We start from the raw sequence: 23,469 nt of genomic DNA on the forward strand, positions 1-23,469 counted from the left end.
AGTATTATAGTTACCTAAAAAAACAAAGATCTAGTCTATTTAGTGTCCTACTGGTTTCTGCAAATAAGTGAGGATATTGAGACAAGTTCTGGATTGAATATTCCTATGGGTTATATACAAGTTGTATCCATGTGAATTTTAGTAACCTTAAAAAAATGCATTAAAAAATTGTTCAAATACAGCATGAGTCCAAAAATCTACAAATTGCTTAACAACTTGATTCTAAGAATGACTAGAGCATCAGCTGAAGAATTTAACCAATTTTGATGTTGACTTATCAGCATTATACAAATGGAAACAGGCTATGTGATATTGGTTTATGTAACTTTATTGAGGAAAAATAAATCAATAACTAGCAGAGCTATTAGTTGATCGGTCAACCATTGAGAGCTTTGCATCATTTATTCAGTGCTACAGAAAACAGTGTTGTGGAAGATAGATTAACTAATAGCTCCCGACTTCTAAAAACAAAACAGAAAAGAAAAAAAATGAAAAAAATTACAAAATGTTCTGACCCTAGTAGGGGACTTAGGAGTATCCCCCATCCCACCCCTCCCACCCCCAAATCTCCATTCTCTGCAGAACATAAACAGGTTATTCCTTTATTAACATGCATAAAATACAGCATTATTTTCTGTACTGCTGATGCTTATACACTCTGCAGCAATACTTCACTCACGCTGTCAGTTATGAGCATAAAATACATTTTCATAGACCTCAGGTCTCTAACACTAGCAGAAAAGCTTACAAAAAGATGGATGCTATCCAGCAATGTGGTGATCCTGATCAGATGAGGCTGACTGCACATGGAGCATCCTTTTTTTCGCTGGCATCTTCAGTGTGTTAGAGCAATGAGGCACACTTTTAGTCTCATAACCAAGGGGCTGTGAAGGTACATTGGCCATTTACGGACACATGCTCCATTAAAGAGTTCAGAACCTTGGGCGATTTTTGATGAGAACTACTTTAGAAATTCAGAAAGCTGGTCTTGTCCAAGCTGGAGAGACTATCTTCTCATAAGAGCATGTGAATGAATGGGGGGAAGGGGGGGGAGGGGAGGGCAAAAAAAAAAAGATATGGTCTGATAAGGGGAGCAGCCAAATACGATAACCAAAGAAACCAGTAATTTAAAGTTTATTCCAGCTATAATGCAGGTTGTTCCGACTTCCACAAGGTAGCATCACATTGCATACTTCTGAGTCCATTCCCGGGCTATTCTGTTGTACCTGTGTGAAGATAAAAAGCACAATCTAAACAAAACCACAACAGAAAGCATTAAAGAGCAGAATTACCCATTTTATAACCATCTGCTGCAAGCTGTGCTGGAGCAGTAGTACGTTTTGCAACTTGTTCAAACCAGCGACCTGAAGATTAGTTTGCCAAACTGTAATTTTCACGTGCTGAGGTCTATAAGCACAATCTGACATTTTGCTTCAGGTTCAAACCAAACAAAAACAAAAATAATAACAAAATAAATCTGTCTAGTATTCCTGCCAACATGCCTTGTCAGATCAGTAGTAGATCTAAGATCTCTTCCACTTCACTGAATGACCCTTACAACCTCAGAAGTATTATATTGTTATATCTCCTGGCTCAAGTGGTTGCAGTGGTAAAATAAACTGAAAAGGTACAGACCAGCAAATAGGTAGGAGAATGTGCGTGACTTTGGAACAATGCCAATGTTGTAAGCGTAGCACACATTTCTATGCATTCCTGTGAACGCTGGCAATCTTGTGAGCACAGGAAAGCGTGATAGATAACAGAAAAATATTTAAGAACTGTTCTAGGTTAATTTGAGAAAAATACACAGAGCGTCTCTGTGTTTCACTCCTATGCGCAAGAAATAAAAACTTCTTGTAACTTCTGAGACGGAAGAAAAATGCAAGCTTGCGGATTGCTAAAGCAGGTATGCCCCACACTATTTTTGACGAACCTTATTTACCGTTGGCAAAAGAGCTGACACGTGTGTGGAGAAAAAGCTGCTAAACAGCTCGACCTGCTGCCCCCTCTGAAAGACACAGCCACTCATAGAATTATTGATATGGCGGATTATATCAAAAGTACGTTGATAGAACGTGTTAAGATGAGCAGATGCTTTTCACTGCAATTAGATGAGTCTGTAGATGTCATCAATTTGCCTGACGATTTAAAATCCGTTAGACTCTGTTGTGAATTCGTTGGTCGAGCCTTGATACAATTCACATCTGCTCTGCTCAACTAAACAGGCTTACCCCTCTCACTGAAATTGTGCTTTATTGTTTATTTTTAATTGTCGTTGTTCCTGTTTTTTTTCTGTAAAGCGCTTTGAGAAGCCACCTTTAAAGGTGCTATATCAAATAAAGTTTATTATAATATTTACTGTATGTGTATATGAGTGTGTGCGCGCACGTGTGCTCATGTTGGTCATTGAGAATTTCTGGGATGCCTATGAGGAGATGACTTGTAGGTGGTACTTGGCACCTCTGATCAAACCAAAGCATCCATCACTGCCACAGTGGAAATTCCAAATTTTTAAAACTACCTTACAATTCCTAGACACTTCCCAATGGCTTTTGTTTTGTGGGTCTATCACATTTCTGTAACCAAAACAGAAGTTATTCAAAAATCAAAAATGGCTTTGGATTCGCATTTATTAATGTTAGGTCTTGGAAAGGACACTATAGCCCATCTCTACTCTTTTGCAGAGTAAGGTTGCTTCTTCTGTCCTGCAAGAGAGTACTGAGAAAAAAACTGACCTCATACCGATTTTATAGAGAGATAAAGGAGAAAAATGGGATAAGAGGGGAAAAGGCTGACTTATTGGAATCTGAACAAATCCATACATATTTTGGACAAGAGGCTAATGTAAAATAGCCTATGTATTTGGTATAGAATTCCCAAAGCACAAAGACCTTAAATGAGTGTGACTACAAGAAACAAACATTCATTTCTTAGAGACAAACATTTTTTACAGCAGTTTCATTCGTATTCACACAGCATTTTATTCAGTTTATACTCTATACTATACACAAGACTGAATATCCCCTTTCGCAATTGTGAAAACAATTGAATAAAGCAAAGTCACAGCAAGATAAAGTATACAGGTCTAATTGCTGGACAAAAATTACCCGACTCACTATGGGATCAGATTCGACTAGGATTGCTATTCTGTTATGTATTGGGTGCAAGCTAAACTGCTGTCCCGATGAACAAAATAGGGGAAAAAAACAACAATATGCAGTACTTAAAATGAAAAAGCACCATAGTGTGATTATCCTTTTACAGATTCCTTTCCCAAAGATGAACTGATATTAAATTAAATTACTCCTAAAATGAGCTTCTTTTGGTAGATTAAAATCAAGAAAAAAGTCAAATATCTGATAGATTTAGATATGCAAGATCTAGTCTAAAATCAATGTCTTTTTATTCATACTTTTCATAGTTCCTTTTGACATATTAAGGAAATACACCAAATAAGTTGACCTGAAACCCACCAGGCTAATGGAAGCTAGTAAAAAACCCTGGTTTTCAAGTGTTTATTGAACATAAGCCTCCCTGATATCAAACACCACAATCACGTCTCCAAGCAGTTAATCCATTACAGCCCAAAGTGTTTAAGCCTTGCTTGGTTAGTTTAGAAGAGTGAGGTTGCTTTCATGCAGCAGTGCAAGTGACCTCACACCAAGATGCTTGGTGATCTTACCCTAAAGCATTGCATATTTCTCTGTCCACTCCCTTGCTAGTCTATTATACCTAATAAAGCAGAAGGTTGCCATGTCATGTTGATACTTCTATTTCCTTGACCTTCTAAGGATATTAACACAAAAACTGCTTTAAAATGGAAATTAAAATTTTACACACACTTTAAATAACAAAGCCATGTAATTTCAGTCTTGCCCTAAAAAAACTAAAGCATGACTTCCCTGATCTCCTATAACAAAGATTAAAATACAGCAGGAAGTATTTCCCAGTTTCAACAATTCCTCTCAAAGGTAGGACTACTATAAGAGTATGAAAAGTGAACATATACTCACTTTTCCCTATCTGTTTTGTAGATGCGTGCAATCTCTGGCACTAAAGGATCATCTGGGTTTGGATCACATAACAGAGAACAAATGGACAAAAGAACTGCAAGAGAAGATGTTTCAGTATTAAAGTTTCCATTGTAGGAGGATTAAAAGGTACAACTAAAACAATGTGGCAATATACAGAGACAGGACAAGGACTGCTCCATCTTTCAGCACAGAAATGGAAAGTAAATGGAAATGAGTAAAAGGTAAACCAGTTGAAGAGGACTATAAACAGGTCATCTTGTTATAAATTCTTATTAGATAAAAAGTCACAATGCACTTTCTGTATTACCCTGTCTGAAGAATACAACTCTGCACTATCAAACTTAATAGAAAGTTAATGGGAGGAAAAAAAAGGCAACTCCAAAAAACTGTTTGAACTAATAAATTGCAGTCCGAAAGTATTTGTACAGTGATAATTTTTGTTATTTTGGCTCTGTACCCTCGCACATTGGATTTGAAATGAAACAATGACTGTGAGGTTAAAGTGCAGAATTATGCAGGACTATGTATAAAAAGCGCTGCGATTCCTATAGGGTTCACCCAATATAGATGTAAATACCCTCGAATTAAAGCTGACATTCTGCACTTTAACTTCATTTCAAAACCAGTGTGCTGGAGTACAGAGCCAACACAACAAAAAATGTCACTGTCCAAATACTTACTGACTACACTATTTATAAGCCACATGAATACTAAATTCTTCCCAGATACCAGTAAAACTAGCCAAACGATTTAATTATGAAAATTTTTCAGAAGTATTTCAGAAGTATTCTGTTCCTTCTGACACAGTGTTCATTTTATAACCCATACTACATCACTATTGACATAAAAACCTGGTAATCATGACTAAACTGTACTTAAGCAGTTTCAAGCCCTAATTTTAGGATTTAAAACCATAAATGTTACTCTTTAATACACAATACTGACATTATCCAAGAAATATCAAAAAGTCCAATTCAGTGTTCAAACCCTTACCTTTAGAAATAGTTAATGCAGGAGACCACTGTGATCTTAGAATATCGAGGCAGATGCTGCCATTACTGTTAATATTTGGGTGATAAATTCTTGTGGTAAAGGCGACCTGAAAAACAAAAGCAAACTTTTAATTGAAGGAGCAGTTGTTCCTTTTTTATTTGTATAAAATGCTGTACAAAGTAGAAAGAAATGTTACTATTCTCCTCCTATTCGAAAGGTCAACAAAAGTGGCCAAGTTCACCATTCATTTCACCAATAATATGCTCAAACAAAATGCCTTTTGCCTTTACTAAACAGTAACATTTATTTGCTCACCTTCCTTTCCTGCCTTGACATTGTGGAATTCTGGCACAAAAGCTGAAATTATAGCTTTCCAAATCTTGCTAAAATAGCTCTGAAGTGTTTGTTACCCATTTGCAGCACGGACTACGAAGAGATTGATTTCCTCTTGTGAAATGCCAAGCTCAATCAGACAACCTAGCAATATACAACAGCCTGAATTGTGGAAAGCTCTAGGTAAATCTGAGTAAAAAACTACTCTTCTACTAAAAATACCTAAGGCAAAATTGTAGCCCTAATCGTCAATTATTAATCTAATTGCAGTACTCACCTTAGGAGGTTTGAAAGGGTAGTCTGTAGGAAAGTGAATTGTCAAGAAGAAAACACCACCTTGATATGGACTGTCATTCTGTGGAAGAAAATGTGACAATCAAAGGGCTAGACAAAAAAAAAACATTTTAAAACTAAAAACATGTAAATGTTAAGTACTTACAGGTCCCATGATTGTGGCTTGCCAATGAAACACTAAAAAATAAAAAAAAGAAAGTTGAAAGGGGCAGAACAAACTCGATCGTTTTGAATTAAAAAAAATGCTCAGTAAAAAAAAAACTTACTGTCATCTCCAACTGGACCCGCTGAACACTGTGCTGGTGGGTCTCGTGCCAAGTCGTTTAGCTCCTGAAAAAAAAATGATACTGTCAGACTCGTAGTGGCACAACACATTGTTCTTTTATGTAGCTGGCACATTCCAAAATTAGCAGAAGAACTGAGATCTGCAGTGTAGTTAAAATGTAATTCTTTTTTTAGCAAAAGTCCTTCTAAATTTTAGTTCACCAGAACTATAAAGCTCTACATCACATCTTAATGGCTGTGACAGTTACATCTATGAAACTGCAAATTTGATGATTAAATACTAAGATATAGTACTTTGTCCTAGTATTGGGGGGATTGATTTTAATAAATTTAAAAGGTACAGTACACCAATTTTCCTTATTCACTAAATATCAACAAACAGTAGTAGGCAACCAGATTTATATTAAACAGAAAATGTACATTTTCTGTTTTTTGTACAATATATTGTACAATGTTTAATGTTCTGGCGGCCTGACGGAATACAATTTTTAGACACACGTGAATAGGAATGCTGGCAGGCCCCACGTTTGTCAGATCAGTCATCATAGGAGTGTTACATCTGTCTCAGACTGATAGTCCAGTGGCAAGCCAAAAATGAATTCAGGCAGAAAAAGTAAACCTACCAGTAGAGCATCTAAAGGAATTAATGCTAGCTTGCCTTCACCTTCTTCAAAGCATTAAATCCTAGACAAAATCATCTATGCTAATGCTGTACTAAAGCAATGGTAGGAATTGAAAATGTAGACTTTTAAAACCATTTCTCATGTCAAGTGAAGTCTGCATTATGAGAAAAATGATTTTCAACATAAATGATCTTTTAACACAGGACTCATTTGTGTGACATACAATCCTGAAATCATGCAAGACTTGAATACAAGGAAATATTATATTTTAGAAATTACTATTGCAGCATAAACTGTAAAACCGTAAACAAAGACAATGTTGGTATTAGTACTAAAGATACCCCATATAAGCACAGCTCACCTATAAATTGCAATGTTGCACTGGCTACCGTATGAAGCTTTATAAAAGGGTTTTCGGACAGTCTTACCCCTTTTCTTTGCTTATATATTACCTAGCATTGTTTGAAGAGAACGAAATAAATCTTAACCAGCATGACAAATCTATGCTGTAATAAACCCACGAGTAAGAATAACAAAAGATATGTGCCTCATCAAGTCTTAAGCAAATTCATTAGAACACCCTACTCTCTTTTCAGTCTGATTTTACATACAAAAATACACTCAACTGAAATTTCATTTTACCAATGACGTCAATGTGGCCCATCAAGTCTAAAACGTTAGACATGAAACAAAGAACTACAAATACTTTATTACATGGGGCTTTTTAGTGGCGTGATGTTGGTGCCCTTAAAATAGAAACACGAAACAGCACAGCTACTTCAGTGTTTTAATTCACTGTCCTGTTCAAATGGGAAGGAAAAGCAGCAGCTAATTTCAGAATCCATGAAGATAACCACCCAGACGCTGAGTTCAACCAGCAGTAAAAGAATGCGTGCAGACACAGGGATAATTAACTTTTATATGACAAATGAAATCAAATAAACATCTCCAAACTTGTAACCTAAGCAGTGAGAGTCAACTGCTCAATTCTGTTCACTGTACCAACAATGCCCAGCTTTCACTGCAACTACCCTGCGCTCAACTCAGGCCATTTCTTTCTACAGCTGACAGCCGCCCTCCCCCGCAAAAAAATAATTTATGGCACTTTTTTTCTGAAGGAGGAAAGAAAAAAAAACAACAAAACCCCTTTTCATCAGGGCACCTGCGTGCGGTATAGTTTCCACAGTTCTTTGCACTGAAAGCACGCCAACACAACCAGCAAGTCAAAGATGCCTCCACCTCTGAATTAAACCTTGCTCTGCAACACCTTTGCTCTGAACAGTGTGAATAAAAAAAACATTGCTAAAAATCAAATGTTTTCATTACATTCACTAATATTTTTGTTGCACCGTCAGCAGCATGGCTAGTGAGGTTTCAAACCAATTGCTCTCCATTTCTTTTGCACGGGAGGACAAGGTGACACTTCTCACATACGTAGCAGCTCCTATGCACTGTCACTTGCAGGTGGACTCCCTACTAAGTATGTGACAGATTAGCCAGTATCACCTACAGTAGGTAGTCCTACCTACTAGGACTTTGAAGAGACTCATTTGACTATTTTACCTGAATTTGCAGTGTCATTCTAAAAGGTCACATTTGTTTAATATTTAAATCAACAAAGTGAAAATGTAGAGATGTCGGGCTTTCAAGAATGTGACGCAAAACCAAAGAAGAAGGAAGTTGTGTGGACAGAGCCCGTTCTTCTGTGTAGCAGTGGAAAACAAAATCGGACCCACCTCTCAAAAGTGTCAAAAGGTCAGTGCCGACTCTACTAGAACTTAGACCTTCGCCTGCCCTGGGTAACCTTAAACAGCTTCCACCTGTTTATTAAGATCAATTTCACATAAAATGTCATTTTGCATTTGACAGATTTCATGCCTGGAAAGGTAAACTGTGGTTCAATGCCAGATGATTTCAAGTTTGATTTTTTTTTATCTGGCTTCAAATGTCCTTCTACATTTGCAGGTAAATCTGGATTTTAGATCAAAGTAAACAAAAAACAAAGTAATGGTGCTTTTAACATTAAAATGTTTCAGTTTCAAAGAGTGAACACTAGCTGCAGAGCTTATTCTCTGCTGTGTGCCAAGGTAGCATCACACACAGCATCAGTATTCCCCTTTAGTTTAACCTTTTCAACCAAATTTAAGTCCCATAATCTGAGATGCACTCACACTGATCTGAAAACTGTGATATTTCACACATGACAATGAAAAATTGTAGGTACCGGTAGCTGAATTTTGGTGTGAACTGACGTAGGTGCAACAGTGCCTCTAGGTCTTATGATCAAGAAGAGTTTAATGTTAATGCAAATACAGCAGCTGCTGCCAGAGTTTATGGTGTTAAACCAATGCCAGAAACCAGCTGCTCTGACCTGAAATATAAAACAGTGGGTTTTTAAGATTGCTCTTTCAATTTCACACAGCAGACATCAAAAGCAGAGGCAACTAACCCTTTCTGCTTATCCCCACATATGTAGCAAGAGGAAGTTGGTGTAATGCAGAAAGAGCTGAAATATTTCAGAATTTGTTTATATGGTGCAGTATCAGTCACTGGCTGAAGATAAAATCTGTACATTACAAGAAAGTCAAAGACAAATGGTGTTTAGGAACACCAATGTTACTTAGGTCAGTGCACTAAACTTCTGCTCCTTTTGTGAACATTTTTCCCCTAAAAATCAAAATCACCTTTATACTGAAGTGCTATTCTAGAGGGAGAACAGACTTTTTATGAAGCCTGAATGGTTCATAATGTTACATGTGGCTGTTTAAAGAAATAATGGCTTGAAACATGTAGTTGAGTTGTACAACAAAATTACTAGTGACTAAGAAATGCACTGCCTATTAGATACCAAAAAGGCCAAAAATCTTAGATGCTATATTTCCAGCAACTCCTTTCACCCTAAAGTTGATGAAATGGTAGCTGCATCAGCATGCACAGGCTGCAGTGAAACAGGTAAAGGTTATTCCATGCTAAAAGAAAAAGATGCTTCAGCTGTGGAGACACTATCTAAAGAAGGCTCGACAGCCGAAACGTTGTCACTCTTCCTTTCAGCATGGAATAAACCTTTCCAAGTTCCCTTATGCAGAAAAAGACCTACAGACTGGCTTAAAAATAAAACCAGTTGCCTTTGAAATGCATTAATTTCCCTGTCACTATAAAAACCCACAAACATCAGGAATTCTATATAAATCCAATTAAGAAAAAAAAACTAAATCAGACAACATACAAATACAAGAATACATCATCAAATTTCCCTTTTAATAATTACAGCTGAGGTTGCAGATTCAGAGCGAAATTTATATGCATTAACATCATATGCACATTCCTTTAAGAACATATATGCTTGCATTGTATGCGTTACTCCAATTATTTTGTCTGATTTCTTTAATAAAGAACGAATAAAGGACTTGTACCCTGAAACTAACAAAGAACTAAGCATGTTAGTCAAGCTGAGCACTGATAATGGATCTTAACCTAGAGCGCTATACCCAAGAATATAGGACAAACCCATTTCACACTTGACAAATACTGTCAGGATACCTCTCCCCATTTGTTTATCCATACATTTTCTAACAACCTCTTCCAATTCAGGGTCACAGGAGATCCAGAGCCTATCCTGGAACACAACGGGCACAAGATGGGATACACCCTGGATAGGACGCCAGTCCATTGCAGGGCATACAAAAAAACACGGGATTCGCACCAGGGACAATTTTCCCTAAAGCCAATTAACCTTCCAGTATATCTTGGGAGATGAAGATGGGCTGAACATACAAACTCCACACAGATAGCACCCCAGGTCTGGAACAGAACCCAGGGCCCCAGTGTTGTGAAGCAACGATGCTAACCACTGTGCCACCCCCGTTTGTTTATATCATGCAAAAATTTGAATAATGAAACCAACACTTTTGTCCAAGTATCCTATGATTTATTGAATTCTACTAGGTTCTATGAAGTACCACTTTAGGAAATATTTGCAGAAGCATTAAGGCAGATGTGAAAACCAAATAAAATTTGGCCACTGAGTATAAGGTTTTTAATACTTCTTTAAAAGCTGTGAATAGCCAAATGAACACTGCTGAAGGATCAATTTCACAACACCATGTTCTTATTATAAACATTACAACTCCCAGGATGCACAAGGACAGGTTGCAAATGGATGGGTTTCCTCCACGCTGTGCCTGTAGTCATAGATCAGTTCTCTCAATGCCAAGTCGGCTCATTTGATCATGGCAGGGCTCTGACGTGTATTATATCAGATACTAGGGCGGAGCGGTGGCTCTGTGACTAAGGATCTGTGCCTGTGACAGAAAGGTTGCCAGTTCAAATCCCGCAGCCAGCAGAGGAATCCTACTCCGTTGGGCCCCTGAGCAAGGCCCTTAACCCCAACTGCTCCAGGGGCGCTGTACAATGGCTGACCCTGTGCTCTGACCCCAAGCTTCTCTCCCTGTCTGTGTGTCTGTGTCTCATGGAGAGCAAGCTGGGGTATGAGAAAAGACGAATTCCTAATGCAAGAAATTGTATAGGGCTAATAAAGCAACATTATCATTATTATCATTATACTCCCTGCATTAGAAGCAGTGTTCTTTGTAAACAAAGTGGGGGGAGGTCACAGAAGAAAAGGCACTAACCAGCATTCCTCTGAAAACAACTGAATTTAATGCCAACATTGTCCAAGGCAAGGTAAAGATGGGAAGAGCTGTATGCACAATGATTAGGGAATCTTGGCATCATGTGGGCCAGCAGAACTAAAAATCTAACCTGGGCTATTCCATTACTTGTTTTACCACAGGATTCCTCATGGACTGACAGTCCTCATGGACTGACAATATGTAAAACCAGATTGAAGAGCTCAGACAGGTCATGAAGGACACATAAAAATGACAAAAACTGTACGGTACATTAACACAAATGCACATGATGATGAAATTGTGATTTTGCACGATAAATTGACAAACTATTACTGATCAGCCCTTATGGAGATCTTTCGGTACATTAAACACCGAATGTAAAAAAAAATGTAAAAAAAGTGGGACTTTCTCAGATCTTGTGCTGTGTCTTAAATCCCCCAGGATGCTACCTGTTTTATTTAATCTTCCAACTAGTGGAATCCTCATTTATCACAGTGGTGTACAGCATGTGAAACTGGGCATTTCTGAAAAGGATTATTTCTACTTGATGTATTGGTTTTCAAGAGGCGTGCTTAAAATTTTCTCAACGATTTATACATTGAAGAAAGCAAAAACAGATTCTGATTTAAGATGTCCAATTTAAAGCTGATGTATCTTCATTACCATTGTTTGCTTATGTGGTTTAAACCCAAATCTTTTGTAGCAAGAATTTACAGAAAATACAGAATTTTTCTCCATAATTGTGGTTATCCGGAAAAATTCTACCAGAGGAACATTTCAACAACGGGAAAGTTGAAAAACCCTGCAGAGGTCTGTCAATTTGCCACTGCTGTCAAACATGTAAAGATGATTTTCAGAAATGACTTCTCAAAAGGTCAAGTTAAACTGATACACAGCACTGCATGAAAATGACTAAAAATCATCAGGGGATTGTTCTCAACAACTAACCCCCTAAACATGTAAGCATCTTTTGAAGTATGCATTTTAATTTTCTTGATCAACCTTGTGTTTATGCACGATAACTCACTTTAAACCCACAATACTGGTTACTGGACCTTTTTTTTTTACCTGATATTGCAATTGCTAATGCCATAAAGCCAAAGATCATAAAACCAAAATTCTTTAGCCTTTCTGTTCTTTCCTTCTAAAAACACAATTTAAGCCTCATTAGGTTTGAGGAACAAATCCAATCAAAACATTTTCTGCAGAAAAATATCATGGTCATCAGCGGATTCAGCCAACATTTTTATCCAGGAAGTAAAACAGACAGACCCTCATGCTTCAAAGCTCTGACGCAGGAGAAGATCCTATTTGTTCTCTCCCTCTCACTCTAGAGATGCTCCTAATTTAGGTCTATCCCCTCTCCACTAAAGGGAAGCACTCTAAATTTAAAAAAGGAACAAATCATTATCTTAATAATGATTATATATACTAATCACGCAAGAAAAGCATGTAAACAGCAGCTGCCAGGTACCTGTTTTATAATCTGGTGTCCAGATCCTTACTAATCAAAGGGCTACTGACATTTCATCACAGTACACAATACTTAATGTTCTGCGTTTTAGTTTTGTACAAATTTTAGATAAATCTGGACACTGAATTAAAGGGATGTGTACACTAAATGGAAACAAATCCGTGGTGGGTTCTGACAAATCAAGCAATGTAAATATGGCGCAATGGCTCACTTGCTAAAAGATGCTAGTTTCCGGCCTTATAGCTCAGTTTTAGTGTGGCACTGAATTTAAGGAATCATGCACACATAAGGCAGAAAGGCAAATACAAGCCTATGGTCGGATGCTAACATGGGAGGAAAAAAAACAGCAATTAAATACAGGGATGAAGAGGATGTACTATTGTTCTTGGAGAGCTGAGGTCAGCACTGGCACTGACAAAAAAAAAAAGGAACATGCTGTAAGCAAGGGACTCCAGAAGATTAAAGAAGCACGCAAGCTTTGAGACGAACAGTCCATATCAGGAAGTTTTAACAGGGCTGTAAAGGTTTTCAGCCATGTGTTAGAAGCAGATATCCTAGCTTTTTTCAGGAAATGGCTGGATGAGTTCCTCAGATCAATTAGCGACTCACTACCAAGAGTTGGTGGGGCAGAACAGTCTTATCTTGGATGTAACCTCAATTATGTTCTTAATAAAAGAGGATATAATTCTGCTAACAAGTTTTCTTCTTCACAGGATCACAAACCATATCAATAATCCGAAATTAAGTGATGCTATAGTACCTAAACTGGTAGAAATTTGGGGTCAGTCCGATATTATACAAGTCTTCAAAGTTTCTGATTCCTGGCCATTTGTTTTTATGTTTCTTAGGGAATTAACCTTTTTTTTTTTAATATTGCACTGGTGTTATATTCACCCTCTCTGCTGGCAACTGTTTTGCAGAAGCAGCATTGCCCGAAATGTACCAGCCCTTGAAATCAGCCAGAAGATAAGATTCTGCTGCCTATACAGCTGAAGCAGAGCTGATTCGTTTACCTGTCTGATTCAGGTTGTGGTCAGCAGCTACTGCTACAAAAGAAATGAAACACACAGCATCACTGGATTTGTAGTGGATTTCAAGTATGTAAACAAGCACAAGGTTCTGCTGTCCAGAATGCAAAACTGAGTGCAATCAACCACCAATTACTGAAGTAGCACATATACAGATGAATAACTAAATGGGCTCCTAAATCTTGATTTTGTTGGTTCGCAAGCAGGAACTTCACCATATCTTGTACACCAAGTTAACACCAAGTCTTTGCTGAAAGCAAGGAATCACTGTGACTCACAGAAAACATTTTCTTGACAGCTGCCAATGCTTACATTTACCACATCCTGACAACTCAAACCTCAGCTGACTTGAGCTTAAAAGCTGCAGGACAACCATGAGAAAAGAAAAAAAAGTTCATCATCTTCTGATGAATGCTCACGAAGAAACTAAAAATGATAGTATTGTCTGTAATATGAACTCTGAAGCATTTGGAACAGAAGATGATTTTTGAAATGTCATCTTTGTGTTACCCTGCTTCCAAAAGGTGAATAGTGAGTCAGATTTCAACTGTTACGCCAGAGTGTTTCAACTATTTGGCACTAAACATAAAATATCAAATCTGAAAGGGGCACTTACTACATACAGGAATATGCCTAACCCAAACAGCTTGGAACTGGATGTACTGCTCTTTTGAAACAGCAACAACACTTAAGCAAAGTGGCACAACAAGCTTTGAGAGAACCTCCCCTGCATCTACTGAGGTAAAGCAATTGGTTTCAAGGTCAAACTGCCTCCAAGACCACATATCACACGAGTGAGGATTCTCCAGAGAAAACATCTACCTGCATGCAAAACCAGAATTTCTGGGAAAACTACCAGCGATGAGCCAGATAATGTTCGCGCTTACAAAATATGTTTATACCCCACATGGAACCTTCCTTAAGATTTACTTTATGCAAAACTTCCTGGCAGTGAATACAAAAATTGATGCAGTGACAGTTCACTGGATAATGAAACTTTAAATTTACAGCTGGTATAACGTTACACATTGTTATAGTATAAAGAAAAAGCACATTACAGGTGCCACAGAATACAATATTAAGAAACTATAACTGCTTCCTGAATGGGTGTTCCCATAATGGAATATCTTGTTTTTATACATGGAGAACCTCATTAACATATATTGCTACAGCTATTACTACACAGTAAATCGATTATACTTGCTGTAGTGTTGAGCAACAGCCATGAGGTTTCACTACATTAGTGTATATGGTTAGCTGTATCGGGTTTTACAAGGTCTGCTTGCTCAATTACATGTACACAAGACCATATATGTGCTATTAAATGCAGTAGAGCTGTTTTAAAAACATTCCCCTTTGTTATGGAGAGTGGATAAAAAGGCCCTTTTGTGTAAATCACCGATTTAAAAACATCACAGAATTATTTACTCAGAAGAATCCCCGCACATTAGATCTGACAAATTCAGATGAATTAATAAACTGAATATCCTTGATGCAACATCTTTCTTCGCCAAGTAAGGCACCAGTAACTGACATTTTATTTTAGGCTTCTTAGATTTTGATAAGAGCAGCAAATTATATTGCCTAAACATTTTTTGTATGTATGATGCACAATCATTAAACAAGCTTTTAAAAGCTTATGAACAGCCATTATCTAATGATTGCACCCCATAGGCCTGGGTGTTATTGTTTCTTTTTCTGGTCTCTCCTCTTTTCTTTCTGTATGTTTAGCAGCTCTGCTGAAATAAAACCACTCTCGAAAGCTCTCGTCCTGCAATAATGCATCGGGTTTGACAGCCTGCAGTTCTTTGGAGCTGGAAGATTTCAGAATTTTCAAAATGAATACACATTAACAAGTGACAGCTGAAATGGACATAGCCACTGCTATGCTCCCCCTGCGTAATCTGTTCAATTGCATATGGCTTCAGAATCAGAAATTTTTTTTTTGCTCAAATCTTTTTGAGCAGACGAATTACATCCTGCACCTGTCTATTTTTAATGTAGCATAATACAGACTTACTATTTCTCAAATATTACAATTGTGTGCTGTCATTGCTAACCAAAGCAGTATGACAATGTATTTGTTAATCCAAAGTGAACCGGATGCATATTCATGCATACTATACTAAAAGCACAAGAGCATGTAAAAATGTACCTAGTCTTCAGGCAATCTATATGACGCAAAGGTGTATAAGGTGTATAAGGTTGAAAATACCACCCTAAAAATGTTACATCATAATCTAGGGCCTTCTCCTGTAATAATCATAAGCTCCTTCACCAAATGCTCATAATGAATGTTTTGAAAATGGTGAAGTGGTAATACAATCGAGAATCAGAACAATATTTGTGAGGGCTCTCCCTGCACAAAACATGACAAATATGTGGAATCTATGATTCTTACAAGCACCTCTCCAAAAGGCAAGCCCCAAAGGCCATAAGCATTTGTGTATAAAGGGTCTACATTTACAAAGAATTATATCTATTGGCAAATACAGGAAGAAATCTGGTAAAAGTAACTGCTGCAGTTGTCTTGCCATTTCTGATAATCTTGTGAGCACAAAGGGGATACATTTTCATACACTACCTGCAACAGCAATCCTATTATCATGACGATAGTACTCGTACATTTATACAAGAACTGTTTTCAATGGAAAGGATATTTCGAAAAGCAGCGCTGCCTCTGATGAAAATAGTGATCAGGGACCTGAAAGATATTTAAGTAGAGCGATTGCGCTAAAGTGTGCTTAAAGGAAAAATAGCAGATAAAAATTATACTGGACTCATACTTCCACCAAAAACAAAAATACCCACACATATGTTAAATATGTATATTTAACAAATATACATGGCTGGACACTGGATTTGAGCAACAGCCTAGGCAAGGGAAATAAACTGCAATCTCATTTTTACACTATGACATTACATGACAATGACCAACAATTTCACAACATTAAAAATTGTGTATTTACTATTTCAATATATGTAGCATATAAAAAATAGTCGCTTTGTCACTTTTCAGCTCTTGAATCAAATTCACACTTAATGCAACACTAAAACAACTGTGAGCATCGAATCTAGGACCGCAGTAGGATGCACCTGGTATTGGTTATGAAATTTAAAGAAATGTCATTGATCCACATTTCTGACCCTCAATCCACTCACTGGTTCTAGATTCATCACTGCTGATCAGCATCTATAATTCAGACACTACTTACAGACTAACCCCAGCTTCTAACAGAGCTTCTCCCTGAATTACAGTCAACATACTTATTCAGCTTTTTAACACTAACATAACCCCAGTCACACTGAATTTTAAAATGAGCTGCAATTGCTTACTCCTTGTTACAAGCAGAACGACTTGTCACATAACCTTCAGCATAACCCAAGAGCAACGATCTTCTACATATGGGAACAATGACCAGAAAGGTCTAGGAAACGCTGACGTGCAATGCAGCAAGCTTTGCACAACAAAACCTTCAGAAATGCGTTTGGTTTTTGTAAACCAATGCCACTAGAGCCTGAAATGTTGGGGAAAATATACCGAGCATCTAAACAAACTTATTACTATTTCTGTAGTTATGGTTTTAGAAGAGTATAACGATTTTTTTTTATATTAACTGCTCTTACATGACTGAGACAAACTCAAGTGACTTCACAAAACTAAACAAATTAGCAAGTGTTTATTGAACAAGGTAATGAGCCCGTTTAAAACATTTAATATAAACCCTGGTAAACAAAGAAAAAACTGATTATTTGCCTTACTTATCAAAAGTCCAACAGCTCTGTGCAACCAGTACTCTAGAGACTGGATTAAGTCACTGTAGTTGGAGTCAACAGCACCGTAGCCAAGTCCTCATTAACAAGTTTTTCAGAGACCATCTTGACGCAGGTAAGGAAATGTGATTCAGACATACACAACAATACTCTGATTGTTGGGTAATACAGACCAAATCAAATCACTGGAGAGGTCAAAGTATGAGGTTCTAGACAAGAACAACTCTACAGATCTCTACTTGTAGTGACATGATGGCTACCTGACTGCATGGTACTATACTAATCAAGTTCTGGGATCTCACTTGCTGCCCTTTCTGAAGGCTCAGCTTAGAGTGACAACATGTCAGCAGAATAATGCATACTCATGCTGCAACTGCATTTCACACTAGATCCCCTGTTGTTGACAAAAGGCCAATGTCATGTATGTGCACATGAAATGTCAGTTTATCTTCTACAAAAAATATATATTTCCTGCTTTATAAATATTGCAGTTTTAATATTTCCTTTAATGCTCAGTATTTTTTTGATGTGGCAGAAAGAAATGACAAAGTTCACATCTTGTATGTGTCCTGAAAACTGGTATCAATACCACATTAACATAACTGTGCTACAATGGGGAGTCAACATCAGAGACACTCTGATCAAAGGAATTAAAAGGTTTCCCTTAATTAACTGTTTTTTTGTAAATCTTTAGTCCAGGAAAGAAAAGACAGTCAGAGAGAAACAGGCAGAAGAACACAGAGAAAAAGGATCCACCAGAGGTGCCAGGGCCTTGTTCAGAATCAACCATAAAGATGGATCTGAGTTCAGGATTTGAACCTTGTTTAGGAAACCCTGTTATCCTGTATAAAGAATCCCTAGGTTAAAATGGGATTTCCTGATTAGTGGATGCATTTTTAAATAGGAATACAGTCCCCCATTATCTTAGTAGTAAGCCATATTCTGCTCAGTTTTGAAGGCAGGATTATCTCTATGTTAAAGCTAACTTGTATGATTATGTTGTGTGTCTAGTATTGTCACTATTAATAAATGTGTTTATCCCAGATTGCCTGATTTGGTTACTCTTTTCACCAAAGCTATGCTAGGGAACAAAACACAGGTGTCTCTAAATATACCAACCACTCTGGTATTTCCTTGGCATATCTTTTACAATTTGGGGGGGTAATTATTTTAATTATTGATTATCCTGCTCTGTCTATTTCAGTAACTCTCTTTTGTAACACCCTATTTCTAACAATAGCTTTACAGCAAATGATGAAAAATCTAGACAACTTTTGCAATGCATCTCTTTAATGAAACATTTTGTAGTAGAGGTACACAAAACCTAAAAACAGAAAAAAGGCAAGCTTCAGAAAAAAACCCACAGAAGCACATTACAGAACATAGAATGGATTGATAAAATAATACAGCATGAAATGTACACAAGACATTTGTGTAATTGTGTAATTTGTGAAAATAGTGATTTGGGAAATGGTCGATAGTCAAGTAGCAGAGAGTTCAACCGACAATGCAGTGAATGGGAGTAACTACTTTTACAAACTCTGCCCAGCAGTTGTATTAAAGTCATACAAGTTTAAATCTATTTCTACTGGGATCAGGTTGTAGAATGGTGTGGACAAAGTCATCAAAACACTTCACAAGTAGAAATGTGATGCTAACGCAAATGAACAAGGCAGCACAGAGGCATACAAGGCTTGAGGGCTTAGAGAATTTGTAAAACAGTATAAGGCTACATGATGGGTAAAACAAAGCAGAATCTAAAAGTTGGGCTTTGGGGAAAAAAAAACAGGATCCAAATGAATTTAAACTTTTTTTATGCTTAATTTGAATAGACTTATTTAAGAAAGACTATTAAACGGGTTGTCTGAATGTAAATGGGGTTCTCTGCAGAACGCTCTCGTTTCTTGATGTCAAGAGAATTTGAATGCTGGAACTAAATAACACTTGCTAACCTTCAGAGCTCTCTGTAAGAGAAATTCAACATAGACTGAACAGCAATCACACCTATTGTATTTTGCTACTTCCGTTAAATGCATTTTTAGCAAAAATATACAGACTGGCAACTACACAGACTCCCAGGTTCTTTCAGACACAATCCAGTCCAGTATCCAGCATGTACTTCAAAGAGGTTCTGAAATCCTTACCTATATACCTGCACAGAAGTCAACAATTAAGAGCCTTTATCTTGGACATTTTTGTGGTACTGAAATACATTTTTCAGCATGTTTCCAGTACACTACCCATAACACTTCGCAAGGGCTATGTTGTCGCACCATTTAAAATACTTAAATTGAACTTGGAGGGAAATATTCAAAGACTATAAGGAATACATAGGAAAAAAACATCAGTAGACTACACTAGGCACATTTCTATGAGGAAATTGTTATACTTCATTTTTCAGGGCAAAGAAACTATCTTGATCCAGATAATGGACACTCAACAAATGTACCAAGCAAACTATATTTACTGATCAACATACAGCCTAATCGTAGTGGGATTTTTAACTTTACTGCTACAACCAACTTACAATTAGCTTCTACTGCTCTTTCTTGTCTGTAAAAAGAAAGTAATAAAAAATATTGTCATACAGGAGCTGCAGAGTTCATGGGGATAGATCTGAAATTACATGTATGGTCGCAAGATATGCAACTACTGGCAGATGGAGGAAAATCAATGGCATCTTGAAGTACCTTGTTTTTGAGAACAGAATAAACTACCTGACTGACATCAATGAAAACTAACGAGGAACAAGTAAAGGTTTATGCCATGCTGAAAAGAGAAGAAAGGAAACAATGTTTCGGCTGTGGAGCCTTTTTCCGGTGAAAACTGTGAAATCAATGAAAACTGATTACTGTTATACAGACAAAATGACACGACACTTGCCATGAAATTTAAAAATAAACGGTAGAAATGAGATTTAAAAAACTTTTTTAAACCACTTCCAGACAATCGTCTGCTTTTAAATGTAAGAATACAGTTCCAGTTGTAGCAGGTTTTGTGTTAAAACAAGCTGGATATAATTTGGGAGGAGGGGCAAATCTAATTGTATAGCTATATAAAGCTACCACTGGAAAAATACTTTGTTCTTCCTTTATCCTTCTGGTGACATTTTAATGAGAATTTCTCACTTACAAATACAGCTATTTGGGCATGTGTGAAGGACTGTATGAAAAACCTATTCTGACACTACCTGCTCACAAGCACCACAGGGTATGTAAAACAGCTTATTAGTTTCTAATAGTGAACATTTAACCTATCTTGCTCTGGATAATTTAACAAATTGGCATATTTCATTCTACTTTCAGCAGCAGTGCCCGTTTTTGTTAAGATGTTATCCTAAAAGCTCACTGAAGACTACCAAAAACGTATTCAGCTCCACAAATTTGGATCCATTCTTCCAAGTGAAAAGGAACAAATTAAAGTCACTGAAGAAAAATTTTATATATATATCACAGGACCGGAAAAAAACATCCCTCTTATTTTTAGTACAATCTATATTTGTGCATCTCAGGTTGCCTATACCCATTTTCCAGATAAGGAAGTCAAATGGGATTAAATTTCAATGAGACAAAACTATTAAACTAGTTAATACAGCCTGTCTCAAAGAGTGGAAAAAAGACAAAGACATTACAACTGATTCCCACAGAGACTAGCAAAACCCTGAATAGTTTAGGTTACCTTAAGTGTCCATCGGCGAACAAGTCTGAATTATTTAAAGAGGCGATGCCTGGTTACCTTTATGCAGGTGTTACATAACTTGATTACTGTATCTGGAATCTCCCTGTGCAGTCTGAACACAGCATACAATTCCTGTTAACTAGGAGGAAGTGATACCCAATCTCTTTAAACAGGCCACTAACGCCAAGAAAAATGCTCTAGGAGAAAAATTTCTAAAGAAAGGACACGACCAGGGATTAAGTAAAATCGGCCTAGTTAAGGTGCTGTGCTACTAATGCTGGTCATCACTGGTAACCTTAACCTTGACAAACCGAGCAAAGCAACAAGCCACATGCTCATCGGTTAGATTACGATTACAGAGCTCTCATTCCACCTTAAAGTCGTGTTTTCAAAAGAGCACTTTGTAACGAGAAGAACGAGAACCTGCCAGACGTATTCGTCGCGGCCTCCACATTAAAGCGCTCTGCCACCAGCCCCGTCACAGGGGGCCGATAGAGCACATTTGGAAAAGTTGGCAATGAACTATAATGGGGGGGGGGGGTAAGATATTTCTATCTAAAACAAACTTTGAGTTTCAGGCACCATATCTATACAGTAACATGTTTAGCGAAAACGGGAGTGTTTCTTCCCCACATCTCTGCTAGGTCCAGATCCTTCTAGACCATGCCAGTGGTATTAATCACGACTTCGTAAGGGGCTGAGTGAGTTACATCCGAGACATTTTCTCACGTTAACAGTAAAAACATGCTCCACCCTACACACGGTTGGAAAAGCAATCGGGAAGCAGCCCCGTCGCAGACTGGATGTCACAGGGGCTAGCGCCCACCAGGGCCGTTTTCTGTCGATAAAACCCGGTTTAGAGGGCCAGATTGTCCATTTCTTTCCTTTTACTGCCCCAGCGCAATGTCGCCAGCAGCCCTTTGTGATGTGCTTTCATGAATTATTCGCTCATTACGTTTTTGCTCAAATGCGCTGTAGCTACTTGACACTGACGGGACCCGTCAGAGCCGCCATTTTAAAAAAATAAATAAAAAATGCAATGCGGTTCTTTTAACAAAACAAAAAGAGATAAAGAGAGACATGCGGCCGATTAACCACTTTGTCCCAGGGAAAGGGCCACACGTACACCCAGAACCAACATCGCCAAACCAACAAAAGAAGCCTCCTCTCCGGTCACGGCTGCCGATGAGGCAGAGAGCGGCCCCGACCCCGCGATCCAGCCGGGATCGCTGCCCGTACACCCAGCCAGCACACCGGCACCCCTCCCCGGCCAGGACCACTCGCCCTGGGGGCCCAGGGGTCACACTGGCAGAGCGATTGCCCGGCCAAAGCAAGGGGGGAGGGGGGGGGGGAAGAAAGAGAAAGAGAGAGACACCAGGTTACATAACATACAGCGAACGGAGCTCAAACCGAGCGGCCACCATCTTCCCACAAACCAGAAACACACCGCCATTACACGCCAGGCAGGGGGCAAGGCCGGGCCTGGTGGGGGGGAGGACAGCTGCCTGGGAATCTGCCGTGTCCTGCGAATCCCGGCTACGCCGAGGAAACCCAGCGCCAGCGCGGCGCCGCAGCGCAGGAAACGGGCCACACCGTGGACCAAGCCGTGGACACGATTAACCCCCCCCCCAGACACACACATACACATCACCACGGCCAACACAGGGTTTGCGATCCTACTTTACCTTGTGGATTCGCTTCAGCGCCATCTCTCTCTCTCTCTCTCACGGGTCGGTTACCGAAGGAGCAGCAGCAAAACGTCTTCTCAGTCCAAATCGCCAGCGGGTGTGTGAGTGTTGAGTGAGGGAGAAGGTAAAAATAAAAATTAAAAAAAATAAGATGCCACGCTTTCGTCCCCGGGGGGCCCACTCTGTTGGAGGCGACCACAAAAAAGCCGAAAAAACCGACAAACCACTCTGTGATCACCAGTAGCTGGCCTCAATGATCACTCGCTCGCTCCCGATTACAGCCGCCGGTCCTGCCAGCTCCTCCGTCCCTCTCCCTCGCGCTTCTGCTCCACAAGATGGCCGCCGCGGCCGGAACTACACACACCCTGCTGAGCCGGCCCACCTCTGCCGTATCACTCCGCCCCCTGCCGCACCACAGCGTCAGAGAAATTAGTCCCTCTCTTCTGTCGGACGGGAAGGACACAGCTACAATACTCAGACTGTTTTCTCTTGGATAATTTTGGGAAAGGCAACCCATATTAACTATACATTAGCGTCACGGCAATCCCCTGAACAAATGCTTTCTCTTTTCTAAGAACCCATGTTAAAATATTTTTCACAGGTCAATCAATCAATCTGTTACAACTCAGAATGC

The 23,469-nt window shown here is 38.5% G+C and overlaps 1 protein-coding gene across 2 annotated transcripts; it reads right to left on the reverse strand.

The window, feature by feature from the left end:
* Nucleotides 1-312: 312 nt before the first annotated feature.
* On the reverse strand, nt 313-23,185 carry LOC148840716 (ubiquitin-conjugating enzyme E2 D2). Of its 2 annotated transcripts, XM_088923219.1 has the most exons (8): nt 22,833-23,185; nt 5,921-5,984; nt 5,800-5,831; nt 5,638-5,715; nt 5,028-5,133; nt 4,014-4,107; nt 3,683-3,732; nt 313-1,226 (listed from the first exon to the last, which is right to left on the reverse strand). In XM_088923219.1, the coding sequence occupies exons 1-7, from the start codon at nt 22,854-22,856 to the stop codon at nt 3,684-3,686; spliced, it is 447 nt and encodes a 148-aa protein (XP_088779345.1). In that variant the 5' UTR covers nt 22,857-23,185; the 3' UTR covers nt 313-1,226; nt 3,683. The 2 variants fall into 2 exon arrangements, with proteins under 2 accessions (XP_088779345.1, XP_088779353.1); XM_088923227.1 differs by lacking the exon at nt 3,683-3,732 and having other exon boundaries at nt 22,833-23,182.
* Between the last annotated feature and the right edge of the window lie 284 nt (nt 23,186-23,469).

This window comes from Atractosteus spatula, chromosome 1, assembly GCF_055471065.1.
Source record: "Atractosteus spatula isolate fAtrSpa1 chromosome 1, fAtrSpa1.hap1, whole genome shotgun sequence".
Taxonomy (NCBI): domain Eukaryota; kingdom Metazoa; phylum Chordata; class Actinopteri; order Semionotiformes; family Lepisosteidae; genus Atractosteus; species Atractosteus spatula.

What these genes read in the sequence shown, in the direction of transcription:
- LOC148840716 (XM_088923219.1), bottom strand. Translation starts at nt 22,856, where the DNA reads ATGGCGCTGAAGCGAATCCACAAG. An exon ending in TGCATTAACTATTTCTAAAG is followed by an intron (nt 4,108 to 5,027) that starts GTAAGGGTTTGA and finishes CTTCTCTTGCAG; the next exon opens with TTCTTTTGTCCATTTGTTCT. An exon ending in TACAAAACAGATAGGGAAAA is followed by an intron (nt 3,733 to 4,013) that starts GTGAGTATATGT and finishes CTGCTTTATTAG; the next exon opens with GTATAATAGACTAGCAAGGG.